Genomic DNA, 13964 nt, shown 5'->3' on the forward strand with positions numbered 1-13964 from the left:
TGTATAGGTACGATTTTTACCCTAGGTAGACCTCAACAGCATTTTTCCTTAAGTCAAAAGAAAATGCTGGAAGTATGATGGGGAGACAGGGTAAATAACTGTTTTTTTTGTTTTTTTTTGGGGGGGGGGGTGTAATGAGTTTGTAGACTTTAAAAATTCCCTACAGAGTACTTTGACAGCAGTGGGGGAACAAATGGCTGTAACTAAGGAAATTATTATTTTGACAATCTAGAATTTGAATTGTCTAGACATAGTAAGGTCTTACTAAGTTTAATGTTATTTACTGCAAAAAAAAAAAAAAAAAAAGCTACTAAAAATGGAAATCAAAATCTATTCCTGACATAAAGAAAGTCCTAAACATTTTAAAGGAGCTAGAAAAACTGGAAATGGGATCTTTAGAAAAGGTAAGGAGTGAATTTCATAGAAATAAATGGAATATGTGGGAACAATACATGCTGAATAATGTTCAGGAACTGTGAAGTTTAGGGAAAGACATAGGAATTAGGTAACTTGTGTAATGCTGGAGTGAATGAAATTTGTTAAAAAGAAATTAAAAGTTATGTTCATACCATAAGTACGCATCTGTGTTGTCCTTTTCATTCTTCCTCAATGTATGGGTTCAGATCAACTTGGCTGCTTATTCCAGCCTAAGGATCCAGCTCTCGAGCTCCTCCAACTACCTATAATGCTCTACTGCATCCCCAAAGCCTCAGATCAAGTTTGCTGCCCTATCCCCATAGTAAAAAAAAAAAGAGAAAAATAGTTTGATAGAAAGGTAGGGCTCAAACCTGGAACTGTACATTCCAATTCAGTCCAATAAATATCTCCAGGAACTTGGATGGGGGATGGATGAATGGGAGGGAAGCTCAGGAAGAATGAAAATAGACAACACATATGCCTAGTTATGGTAAGAGCATGACCAATCTGATGATGTCCTTTTCATTCTCTCTCAACATATGGGACAGAGTTCCCAGCTACATTGATCTTGGGTGGCCATCATGGAAGGGTATTCCAGAGGACTGCTGAACCAAAGGCAGCTCTGTTTCTAGAAATTATATCTTCTAGAAATGATATCCAATTTGAAATACATAACAGAAGTACAAACATTGGACCAAGTAGCTGCAGCACAGATGTTCTTGACCAAAAGGCAGAAGATGTGGCCAGGGATCTGGTTGAATGAGCCTTGGGAGGTTTAGATAATGACATGCCTTTCTGAGAATAAATCCAGGAAATACAGTGTGTTATCCATTTCGCTAAAATGGCTTTGGATAGTCTTTTTGGAGAAAAGGAAACACAGCTGATCTGATTTTCTGAACTGGCTTGCCCTGTGAAGATAAAAAAAAGAAGTTATGTACTCACCATAATGTTCCATGTGAGTTGTTTATCTCGCCTTTATTCTCACTGATGGGTTCGGAGCCAATCTTCGGCTCCGACACGGCCGTTAGCAAAGCTCAAGGTTTGCCAGTAGCTCAAGACCAATCCCCTTATCCCATGATGCACTGCTGGAATTACCTCAGATCTTGTTTGCTGCATGTATATATAACCCTGTAAGGGGTGAACTCCCCAAGAAGAAGTATTGAACAACCAGGATGATACTAGTCTCTAGGTCAACTGTCTGTCAGGAGGGGGATGGCGGGAGGGATGTGAGAATAAAGGCAAGATAAACAACTCACATGGAACGTTATTGTGAGTACATAACTTCTTTATGTGAAGTTATTAAATCTCGTCGTTTATTCTCACTGATGGGTAGCGTCCCTAGCACCCACAATCCTGGGTGGCTCACGGGAGTACATTTTTCAGGACCGTAGAACCAAACGAAGACCTGTCCCTGGAAGCCTTATCCACTTTGCAATGAGGGATAAAAGTATGAGACTTACACCAAGTGGCTGCAGCACAAATATTATCAAGGGGCAATTTGGCTTGAAAAGCAGGAGACGTAGAAACGGCTCTGGTTGAATGAGCCTTTACTTTGTGTGGCAAAGGTATGTTAGCAGTTGCATGAACAAATGAGATACAATCCGATAACCATTTTGAAAGGGTTGTTTTAGCCACTGGTCTACCTTTTCTGGCCTCCGAAAAGGATACAAAAAGTTGATCTGATTTCCTAATATCCTTAGTTCTATCAATATAAAATCTGAGCTGTCTGTTCACGTCAAGTTTGTGCAGCATGTATTCTAATTTGTTGGAATGGTTGGGAAAAAAGACTGGCAACTCAATGACCTGATTGATATTAGACTCAGAACAGACTTTAGGCAAAAAGGAGGGGTTTGTTCTGAGAGATGCTCTTATCAGCATGGAAAATCATATAAAGAGGTCTGATAGATAATGCTTGAAGTTCTGACACTCTGTGGGCAGAAGTAATGGCCACTAGAAAAATAGTTTTCCAGGACAAAAATTTGAGATCACAAGATGATGCTGGTTTGAAGGGGGGAATAATTATTTGAGATAGCATAAAATTCAAATTCCAGATAGAATAAGGGGTTTTGACAGGAGGCCTCATGTGAAAAACACCTTTGAGAAAAACCTTAGATAACTTATGGGCCATAATATTTAACCCATCCAATCCAAGGTGGACATTACATATGGCGGCTAACTGAACCCTAACTGTGGCAGCTGCTGCTCCTTCCTTAAAAAATCATTGTCAAAAACTCTAAAATAGACGACAAAGGAGCTCGGAAAGGGTCAATTTTTTAAATACTGGCCCAAATGGAGAACCTTTTCCACTTACTGCGATATAGTTTTCTGGTGGATAGCTTATGAGAAGACAATAAAATTTGTCTTGTGTCCTCTGAGAGTGAATGAAGCCTGGCAATTTGGGGAAGTGGATCAGCCAAGTAGTCCGCTTTAGAGACTGCAGTGAAGGATGGAGGTCCCCTGACAGATGTGTCAGGAGGTCTGGAACTGGGTCCAGGATCCATGGATCCTCCAGCAGATGACGTTGAAGAAATGGGAACCAAATCTGTCGAGGCTGATGGGGGGGCTATAAGAATAACAGTCCTTCCCACCGACTTTGCTTTCTGTAAAAACCTGGGTATCAATGGAATTGGAGGGAATGCATATAGGAGACCCTGACGCCAATCGTGTATGAGTGTGTCTCTCAGGTGATGTCCCGGAGGTGGTATTAGGGCAAAGTAGCTTCTGTATTTGGTATTGATGTGACTGTCAAAGAGGTCGCAGCAAGGCTGGCCCCATTTGTGGAAAAGCATGTCTGCAACATGTTGGTTGAGAGACCACTCGTGAGGCAACAGGATTGCCCTGCTCAGCTTGTCCGCTATCACGTTGGATTTTCCAGGGATGTGCGTTGCTAACAGAAAACAGTGGGATGACACAGCCCATTGCCATACTCTGAGGGCTTCTTGACAAAGGGGTTAAGACTTGGTTCCGACCTGTTTGTTCAAGTACCAGACCACTGACATGTTTGTCTGAATCGCAATTGTCCCTAGAGGAAGAGAGTCCTGAAAGTACTGCAACGTCAGAAGTACTGCTCTCAACTCCAGAACATTGACATGCAGATGTGACTCTTGATCCATCCATGTGCCTTGGGCAGTCTTTCCCTGAAAATCCCCCCCCCCACACCCTATCAGGGAAGCATCCATGGTCACAGTGGCTACTGGGGGGGGGGCACAAAGGGTCATCCTGTTGTAACATGAATAGATGTCAACCACCACCGAAGGTCCTCTTGCAAAAGTTTGTGATGAGAATCATATGGTTCATTGGCAATTTCTGGTAAGACCATTGAGCGAGCAGGAGCAATTGAAGAATTTGCATATGCATCCTTGCGAGTGGAATGGCTAGTATTGCTTCCGCCATCAAACCTAGTACCTTCAAGACCTCTGCGGCTGTAGCTCTGCTCTTCGACACCAATGAGTTGACATACTGGCGAAGAAGTGAGACCCTTTTGACTGGAAGACAGAGTGGTGGTTGAGGTATCTAACTCTGCTCCTATAAAGACAGTATGCTGCGATGGCAACAAGGCAGACTTTTCAAAGTTGACTGTAATGCCTAAGTGGTGTCAGAGTAGATTGTGTTGCCTGAATCAATTGATGCCTGGTGGTGGCGGTAAGGAGGCAATCATCTAGATATGCAAACACCTGGAATCCTAGACGCCTCAGGTGAGCCGTGACCACTGCCATGCATTTGGTGAACACTCTGGGGGCTGTAGTGAGACCAAAGGGCAGGGCTCGAAACTGGTAGTGATTGGCTCCCAGCCGGAAATGCAGGTGATCTCTGGAGTACCTGTCTATCTTTATGTGGTAGTACGCATCCTTGAGATCAATGGAGCACATCCAATCGCCTTTCCCTAGAAAGGGAAGAATGGCCTGAAGCATGACCATTCAGAACTTCTCTTTTTTTACAAATTGGTTGAGTCTGCTGAGGTCCAAGATAGGTCTCCAGTCCCCTGTTTTCTTTCGAACCAAAAAGAATCTTGAGTAAGTTCCGAATCCTGTTTGGTCTGCTGGGACTGACTGGATGACTCTTTTTCTATCAACTTGCGGACCTCTATAGTTGCTTGTTCCCTAAGACTGGGTGGAACATCCGTGATTCTGTTGACAGGAGTGGGAGAGGAAGAGAACGGTATGAAATACTCTCTGTAAATGATGCTTTGTACCCAGGTATCGGATGTTATGCTTAGACAGGCTTCTGGGTACAAAGATAAGCGACCCCCGACTGCCTCCAGAGCTGGACAGCCGGGTCTCCTTTCAGGAGCGCTGGTAGGGCTGTCCAGAGAACTGGCCTCTGTCACCCTGCTGTTGCGGACCCCCCCCCGCCGCGCGGGCGGCACCTTCCATTATAACCCCCTCCTCTGCCTCTAGAGGGGGTTTTGCCACGTGTGTCCTGAAAGGCTCCCTGTGCTTTTCGGAACCACATCTTTCCTCCCTTAGGGCCCCTTGGGATAGAGCCGAGTAGGGGAAGAAAAAAACGGACTCCGACGGCAGACAGAGTCTTGCCTTCCTGCTCACACCTGGTTAGAGTTTCCTTTACCTTGGGCCCAAACAGGGATGAGCCATCAAATGGGGTGTTGATAAAGGAAGACATGAAAGGCTCCGCAAAGGAACAGAGATGCACCAGGCTTGTCTACGCAGAGCAATGCCTGAACTAGCGGCTCTACTCAAACCATCAGCTGCGTAAGATATGAGACGCATGGATGAGTTCACAATAGAGTTTAGGGTAGCGAGCTGGGTGTTAACTTTGTTGGCAACCCATGCAGCTACAGTACCCTGTAGAGCATCTCCTAGCTCTTTCAGGAGATCTCTTTGTAGTCTTGTAAAATGGGTTAAATAGTTCAGTGATCGAAGGAAAAAAGTCGCTGAACTAAACATGCGTTTCCGCTATTTATCCATGATCCTGGAATCTCTGTTAGGAGGATGGACAGATGAGGACATCTCAGACGTTTCGTTTTTGGTGGCTGCCACCACCACCATGGCATCAACAGGCACTCCTTAGTCAAAAAAGCTTTGTCCACTGGGGCAGAGATTAACTTATTTGGCTTCCGAGGGACAGGTTCCATGGCCTCCGGAAACTCCCACGCCTTACAAGAGATCAGCTCCATGAGCTCATCGTAAGGCGGAGACACCCAAGAGACCCGAAAGCCTTCAAGAGCACTGACTCATCTTCAATAGGGCTTTTGGCCTGCCAACCACCCCTCTGATTAAGGATCTCTAATATCTCCGCAAAGGAGATATCCTCAGAGGGGGATCGAGGGGACCCTTCTGACTTATCCAAGTCAGTGTCAGATGTCAAAGACTCCTGTGGGAAGTCCAAGTGCCTCCTCTTGCACAGTCTCTTCCTGGGTACCTCCTCAGTGGGGGCTTCTGGGGAAGTTTCAGAAGAGCAGGGGGCGCCCTGTGGGGCTACTTGAGGTTCAGGGTCTCTATGCTTGGTTGACCGGTAGAAGCAGGAGTGGACACAGACACTTGAGGGGAGGAGGAGGAAGCCAGACCTGATGCTGATGATGTCTTTGGAGACAGGACTCTCCTCATGGCATCGAACGCACCATGGCTCCGACAAGAAGAGGTAGACGGATCCGAAGGAACCATCCGATCGTCCCGCACAGAGGCCAAGGGCTCCGAGCCCGAGGTAGGAGCCAAGCTTATCCGAGTCGAAGCCCCGAGAGGAAGAGTCGGCACCGACAGATCGGTACGACTATCCTCTCCGGACTTGACAGGAGAGTGTCGGCTCCTAGAGTCCCTGGTCGGCGCCGAGGACATCCGAGTAGATGGAACCAATAACACTGGAGCAGGTCTCGGCTCCACAGGCTCAACCATCAGGTCAGGCTCCTCCAGCTCTGAAAGTCCAGTACGGCTCGGAGGAGGAGCAGTCAGGTCCGGATTAATGGTTTTCGGTTCTGATGAAGGCGTCGGAGCCAACAACAATTTGGCAAGGACTGGTGCCCGTAAAAGCTTCTGTACCAACCGATCCATATCCAGATCCGAGAGGCTGACAGAAGACTTCGAGGAGTGCACCGAGGGTGCTGACTGGAGCAGAGGAGATCTCAGAAACTGGCTCCAAAGCTGTGAGCTGGCTCCGAACAGAAGGGACACTCGGTTCCGAGAGCAGTGGAACCGATGACCCTACACCCTCCATTTTTTTAGCCTTTTTCGATAAGTTGGAGTCACCTGAAGACTTGGTTGACAGAGGATTTACTAGCATCATCCTGGTTACCCAGTGCTTCTGAGAAGGGGTGCTGAAGTAAACCCCTATTCAACAATTTCCTCCTACTCTCTAAAAGTACCCTGGAAGAGAAGGAGTGAAAGATGCTACAAGAGTCTTGGAGGTGTAATGCCCCCAGACAATAAACACACTGAATGTGCCTGTCAGTGACTGACATTTTTTGTCCACAATCCAGACATTTTTTGAAGCCAGATTTAGGATGTGGCTTCTCTCTCTCATCAGACATCTCTTTTTAAATTTAGACAAATTTAAACCATGAAATAAACACACACAAGAAATTATGGCCAACTCTATAGAAAAAAACAAGCCAACACAGGGCACTTATCTAAATCTAAGTCTAGATCTATATACAAATATAAATATATATATATATAGTCAAGAAAAAGTTTTTTAAAACTTGCAAACAGACGAATCTATTCAATAAAATTGGTCAGAGCTATCTGGAACACCGAGATCTGCGCCGCGTCAAAATAGATCTGGGGTAATTCCAGCAATGCATCATGGGATAAGGGGCTTGGTCTCGAGCTACTGGCAAACCTTGAGCTTTGCTAACGGCCGTGTCAGAGCCGAGGATTGGCCATCTCACCCATCAGTGAGAATAAATGGTGAGATTTAACAACTTCCCATCAATTGTTTCTGCACATCAAGAAGATGCAGGATGTACTCTCCTTTACTGGAAAATTTTGGAAAGAAAACTGGTAAATGGAGGGATTAGTTAATGTTATTCTCAGAAGCCCCTGTAGGTAAAAAGGGAGGGTTAGTCCACAAGGAAACCCTATCTTTATGAAAAATTATGTAAGGAGACTTTGAAGACAGAGCCTTGAGTTAAGATGAGACCGTAGGAAGGGGAACCATACTTGCTGAGGCCAGAAGGGGGCAACGAGTATTACTGAGCTCTTCAGTCTGCTTGCTTTCTGTAAATATTTGGGAATCAGGGAGTGAGTAAGATGTATAAAGGAGACCCCGAGGGCCAAGCGTAAACTACAGCATTTCTTGGTGACTCCCCCTGATGGGGGATAAGAGCGAAGTACCTGCTGCACTTGTTGAGTGGAGTGGCAAAGAGATTGCAGCAAGGATGAGATCATCCATTCCCATACTCTCATGGCCTCTCTGCAAAGTGGACATGATCCTTATTTGTTGATGTACCAGACTACAGACATTTTGTCGGTCTGAACTGCAACAGTTCCCAATGGGAGAAAATCTTGAAATGCCTGCAATACTAATAGGACGGCTCTCATCTCTAGGACACTTATATGCAACGTGGACTCTTGGGTGGACCATGTGCCTTAGACCATCCTTCCCAAGAAATGCCCCCCCCCCCACAACAAGTGAGAAGCATCTATGATCACTGTGGCCATACGGGCTGGTAGAACAAAGGGTCTGCCTAGATGTAAATCAACCACCTGTACTCACCATCAGATGTGTTGTTTGCAAACTGGGGTGAGCCTGCCTGGAAAGGATAGGGAATGATACAGAAAGGACCACTGTACAGCTATAGTCCATTGCAGAACCTGCATAAAGCATGCCACATGAAGTAGTACGATGGCTGCTGCCATGGAACCTAATTGCCTGTGGTACTGACCCTGCTGGAGGAGTTGAATGAGCAAGGTGAAAATGGACCGGACTCCTTAAAGTGGAGATACAATGAGGAGGCAAAGAAGCTAGGTCTGAGATCCTCTGTTTTCTTTGGTACAAGTTCTGAATCCTATCTGGTCTGGAGGGATCTTTTGGATGACTTGTCTAGCAGCTTTTGGGTTTCTTTCCGCTGCCTTCCTCTGACTGGGTGGAGCATGAAGACGTTTCTTCCTTTTGTGAGATGGTGGAAGGGAAAAATGGTATGCAATAACCCCTGGATATTATGTTTAGCACCCATGTATCTTGTGTTATACTTGCCCAGGCATCTGGGTGCAAAGACAAATGACCGACAACTGCATCCACAGTTGGACACTTGGGCACCTTTTCAGGAGCACTGAAAGGGCCTATCTGAAAAAGAATCTCTAAAGCCCTAATTCTGTAGACCTCCTCTGCCTCTAGGGTGACGTCTACCACTGAAATTTCCTCCTCTGTCTCTGGAGGAATTGTCACCATATAGATCTTGGAAAAGTCCCTGAGATTTCCAGACCCACATCATCTTGCTGCTTCTCTGATTCCTAGAAAAGGTTTTTTGAGACACAGAAAACTTGATTTCTATGTTACAGAGTCTTTCCATCTTGTTCACTGCAGGTAAACACGTCTTTTACTAATGCCCCAAACAAGGAAGTGCCATCAAATGGAACATTAATAAAAGACATCTTAAAGGGTTCCACAAAGTCGCAAAGCCAAACCCAGGCATGTCTCCTTATGGCAATACCTGAACTGTGAGAGAGCAACCACATTAAAAGCATTGGATATGGACAACAAAGTGTGGCCAGGTGAGAGGATGTCCATTTGGAATCTGTAGCAAACATGACTGTGAAAGAGTATTTAAAAGCTCCTTGGTCAAATCTTTTTGAAGCAGAGTGAAACGTGCTAGGTAATTTAGTGACCTCAGGGCAAAGGTTGCCAAGGCAAAAACTCGCTTTCCAAAACTGTCAAATGCTCTAGATTCCCTATTAGGCAGATGGACAGCAGAACTCTGCTCCACTACCACTTTCTTGGTGGCTGCCACCACCACCGCCACAGTGTCAACCGGGACCCCTTTGCTCCAGTGCAGTCCGATGATCGGCTGGGGTGGGGTAGGGTAGGGTTGTCAAAAATTTGTTGGGTCTCTTAGGAATGGGTTCGACTGTATCCGGTTCCTTCTTAACCTGATGGGTAACTACATCAATAAGTTTGCCTGCCGGGGGGGGGGGGTAACCCCATGAGGTAGATGGGCCAGAAGTAAAAGCCTCCAAAAACAAAGATTATTCTGGTGAGGGGTTCTGGGAAGAACCAGCTACCTTTCAGTTTCAGGATCTCTAGAATATCTTCAGAAGAGATGTCATCCTGTAGTGAACTGGGGACCCCTCTCAGGTCATCAAAATCGGTATCCTCTGTGACAGACTAGAATGGGGAGTCAATGTGTCTCCTTTCACACTTCCTCTTCTGATGTACCTCCTCTGCAGGATGTTCAGGTGAGGTGCCAGGAGAGAGGGGAGGGTCGTCTAATGGAACTGGCTGGCAATTATTGCTTCTGGCTATCCTTGTGGAATAGGTCTGAGCAACTCAGAGCTAGGAATTGATAGGAGAAAGGCAGTAGGATCTGAGTCATGAGAGGGCAGTCCTCTGTGGAGAGAAAAAGATCTTTCTATCACTTCAAAAGCAGATGAACTAGATCCTGACCCGCCTCCTTGGAGCTAAAACTCCAAACAAAGGCAAGTCTAGATGTCCCTCAGATCCGCATGTTGGGGATAGAACTCGTTCCGAAATGTCCAGGGCAGAGGCTCTCATAGGAAGGGTTGGATCCAACAAAATCAGAGTCAAGCCTATCCCCTCAGACCAATTGCCAATGCTCTGGCTCCAAGACGCACTTTGATCAGATGGTATCAGAGCAGAACTAGCCAAGGACAGAGTGGAGGAAGAAATGTTCCTCGGATCTGAACACTGGACCTCTCTGAGAAGAGAAAACAGCTTTAGAAGACATGGCCTACTCAAAGATCCAGTAGAGGATGGAGTTGATAAGACACCCATCTGGGTCAGAGCTCTTAGAAACTTCTGCACCATCCTATCCACGTCTGCTTCAGATAAGCTCCTGGAGGACCTACAGGAGGAAGTGGAAGGAGGCCTGGAGTACTACTTTGGGGTTTGAAGCACCTTGAAGGTGGGGTAGGTGATATTGGCTTTACTGTACACTCCACAGTAGCTCTCCTATAAGTAGATCCCTGTTTAGAATTGAAGGATCTAGGATCCGAGAGAGTCACCATTGGACTAATGATAATTACAGAAGTCTATGGCTCTGAAGTCTTTGGATCCAATTTAGGAGTCCTAGGATCTGATAATTTCTGAGTCTTTGTGGGAGGCTCCAAGGAAGACCTTGGGTACTTTGGAGGGGGGCGCCTCCTATGTTCCAAATTGCTGACTTGCTATGTTCGGAGGGGTTCTGAGCCCCTGAAGTGGAAGGCAGTACATCTCTTAAGATCAGTTTATTGCGCTGATCCACTAAAGCCCTAGGGTTGAAAGTGTAGCATATTTTGCAGGCCGTATCCAAGTCATCAGCCCATGGACAATACATATGCACCTTGTGGACATGCAAATTTGGAAGTTTGTGTTCACAATAAGTGCACTTTTTGAAACCTGTGGGTTTTTCTGACATCACTATGAAGAACCCCACAGAATCTAAAAGGAAAAAGTTTACACTTTTCTAAAAAAAGAAAGAAAAGTCAGCTACCAACTATGGTAAGCAAGAAAACAATGTAAAATGACTAAAAGAGATTACCAGCTATGGTAAAGTATTATCTAAAAAGGTATTATAAAGCAGAAAGGGAAAGAAACATCCTAATGCTAGTTAGAGAAATTCAGATGAAGAATAGATTACTAAAGAAAATTGAATACATCAATAAAAATTTTCTAACTTACAAGACCAATAGCTCAACAGCTTGGAAACCTGCATCTGTTTGCAATGGCGGCAAATGAGATCAGAGGCTTTGGTGATGCAACAGGGCATTATGGGTAGAGGGAGGAGCTCGACAGCTGGATCACAAGTCTGAAATAAGCAGCCAAGTTGGAGCCAAACTCATACATTGAGGAAGAAGGAAAAAAGAGAACCTCAGATCCATTATGTGAACTGAATGACAATAAGAATGGAAACAATTATGGCTTTTCTTTTTTTTGTGTGTGTGTGTGTGTGTGTGTGTGTGTGTGTGTGTGTGTGTGTGTGTGTGTGTGTGTGTATGTATTATATATGAGCTATATACATAGATCTAGTTCAGAAGCTTGAGGTTTCAAAACTTCAAACAGCCAAAACCATAAGATTGAAGTTCTGAAACTTCGAAAACCTAACCAAAATTTTTTTTTACGTTTTTGCAAGGGGCAAGCCCCCTGCACCCCCTGCTAAACAATGAGCCAACTCTGAGATTGCACTACAGTGAGGAAAATGGTAAATATCCCATTCCTTCATACTGTCACGTTACTAAAACAGAGTTACTGAATATCAAGACCAGAACAGCACAAGTTTGGTAACATTGAATTGTTAAAATAATGAAACTTGTAGCATTGAAGTACGTACTGCGCATGTCGGAGTACACGGGTGTCTTGGTTGGAGATCGCGCTAGACTTGTAACAAACTTCTCCATTTAAACGGAACATTTAATGGAACAAGTGTAGATTTTTCAGGATTTTTGAAATGGAGATCGCAATGCAGTGGGGATCGGGAAATTTACCCTTTTCCCCACTGTGATGCAATCTTGAAGTTAGTATATATAAGTTGAAGGGGGTGTGGGGGCACAGTACCCACATGAGGTGTGCTTGCTACCCTGCAAAAATGTTGATTAAACTGTAACTTTGTGTTTAATTTGGGATTTAAGTGGACTGGGTTCTGTTACAAGTGTATCATGATCTCTATAGGATGTCTGTGTACTGGCTGACGTGCAGTACATGTATCAATGTTTCAAAGTTTATTTTAACAGTTTGATGTTTTTATAGTTATGTTGTTCTAGTCTTGATGTTTTGACAGTCGAACTCTTGGTAATGCGATATTATGAAGTACATCCATATATGTATGTATACATATGTATATATATATATATATATATATATATATATATATATATATACATACACATACATACACACATTAGTGTGTGTGTCTATATACACACACATGTACATCTCTAAAAACTCATGTTACAGATTAATATGCAATGATTTCAGAAAAACTTTTGAAAAAAACAATAAAAAGTGTATGAAGAATGTTAAAAAAACCTTATAAGTATGACAGCTCTAAGAACTCAGTCTTTCAGTTCCCGAACACACACATTATATATATATACATATATATATATATATATATACACACACACACACTCACAGCAATGATACTACAGCCATACAGAAAGTTACCAGTAAGTGGGTTTGTGTGCTACACGACTTCATCAGCACACTTCAGTAAATGTCATTGCTGAATAAGTATTATCCTTAACACATCGTCATTCATTCATTTTGAGCCTGTATGCCCGTAACTGCTTACATGTACTAAGTAATACAAAACACTGCTTTTAGAAACAGACTACACATACAGCTATCTTAAAGCCTTTATATTCTCAGCATATCCCACTGAACTACAGAATTTTACAGTACCACCTTACTATTCATAGCTAATCATCAATTTTAACATTGCAATTCCATATCCCACAATAAAAAGTGCTTTTACAACCTCTTACCTACTGTAAAATGTTTATATCACTTCCATTTTGGAACTATGACTTAGGTGTACATTTTCTACCATCACATGCATATTAGTGTCCCTGGCATCAATATACTTTACTTCTTTCTTAGCAATGTAGCACATTTTCATTTTGACATCCCTAACCTCCTTAAGCTTATTATATTTTAAATTTACTAAGATGGGATGCCTAAAATTCTGACCTCAAAACTTACTTTGTTTCCTGCTCCAGCTGCTCTTCCAGCTGAATGATCTTGGCCTCTAGTGCAGAAATTGTTGCCTTGAATTTAGATTTCACAGACCCTTCAAGCTCTTGCAATTTGGCTTTCAGCTCCTTATTCTGTCTCTCTAGCTGTTGTCGAGCATTTTCACTCTTCTGTGCAGCACTGCGCTCACTTGAAAGCTCTGTATTCAGTGAGTCAACCTGAAAGTAAAATTCAACGTTTACAAAAATACTTATACAATGCTCTCCAAGTTCATTCTGCAGAATATTTTTGATTTAGTATGTTTCACAGCCTAAACATACTTTGTAGTTACGCATACACACAATATATAAATTAGTGGTGGTAATGACAGCAAGTGTAATGACAAATGATTGTGAATAAACAGATCACCAAAGTACTACTTATAAATACAGCTAGTATGACTGTGTCCTGCCTTCCAACTACCTTTACATATCTCATATTGAACACCAGTGCAGGGGGAGTTGGAGGAGACTGATGATCTGGTATGTGTTACTACCATACATATACAATGCTTCATCAGCTGCCTACCGAGGTAGGTAAGTGATAAAAGTGGTCTCAAAATGACAGATCAAACTTGCCTACTGCTAACTGGTACAGCACTATGCTTTAGAAAAATTATGTAGTTTATGCATTAAGATCTTGAAACACCTCCCCCCCAGGGGGGGGGGGGGGATTTCAGTTCTTTTTGCCCCTCCCTTATGAGCCACTTA

General features: G+C 43.8%; 1 protein-coding gene across 1 annotated transcript in view; it reads right to left on the bottom strand.

The window, feature by feature from the left end:
- The window catches only part of MYH10 (myosin heavy chain 10), a 2709460-nt gene that overhangs the window by 129619 nt on the left and 2565877 nt on the right, over nt 1-13964 (bottom strand). Inside the window, exon 38 of the mRNA XM_044086713.1 lies at nt 13225-13433. Within this exon, the coding sequence (XP_043942648.1) occupies nt 13225-13433 (209 nt within the window). The remainder of the gene's footprint in view (nt 1-13224; nt 13434-13964) is intronic.

This window comes from Protopterus annectens, chromosome 10.part0 (genome assembly GCF_019279795.1).
Source record: "Protopterus annectens isolate FY-2018-M chromosome 10.part0, PAN1.0, whole genome shotgun sequence".
NCBI lineage: Eukaryota > Metazoa > Chordata > Ceratodontiformes > Protopteridae > Protopterus > Protopterus annectens.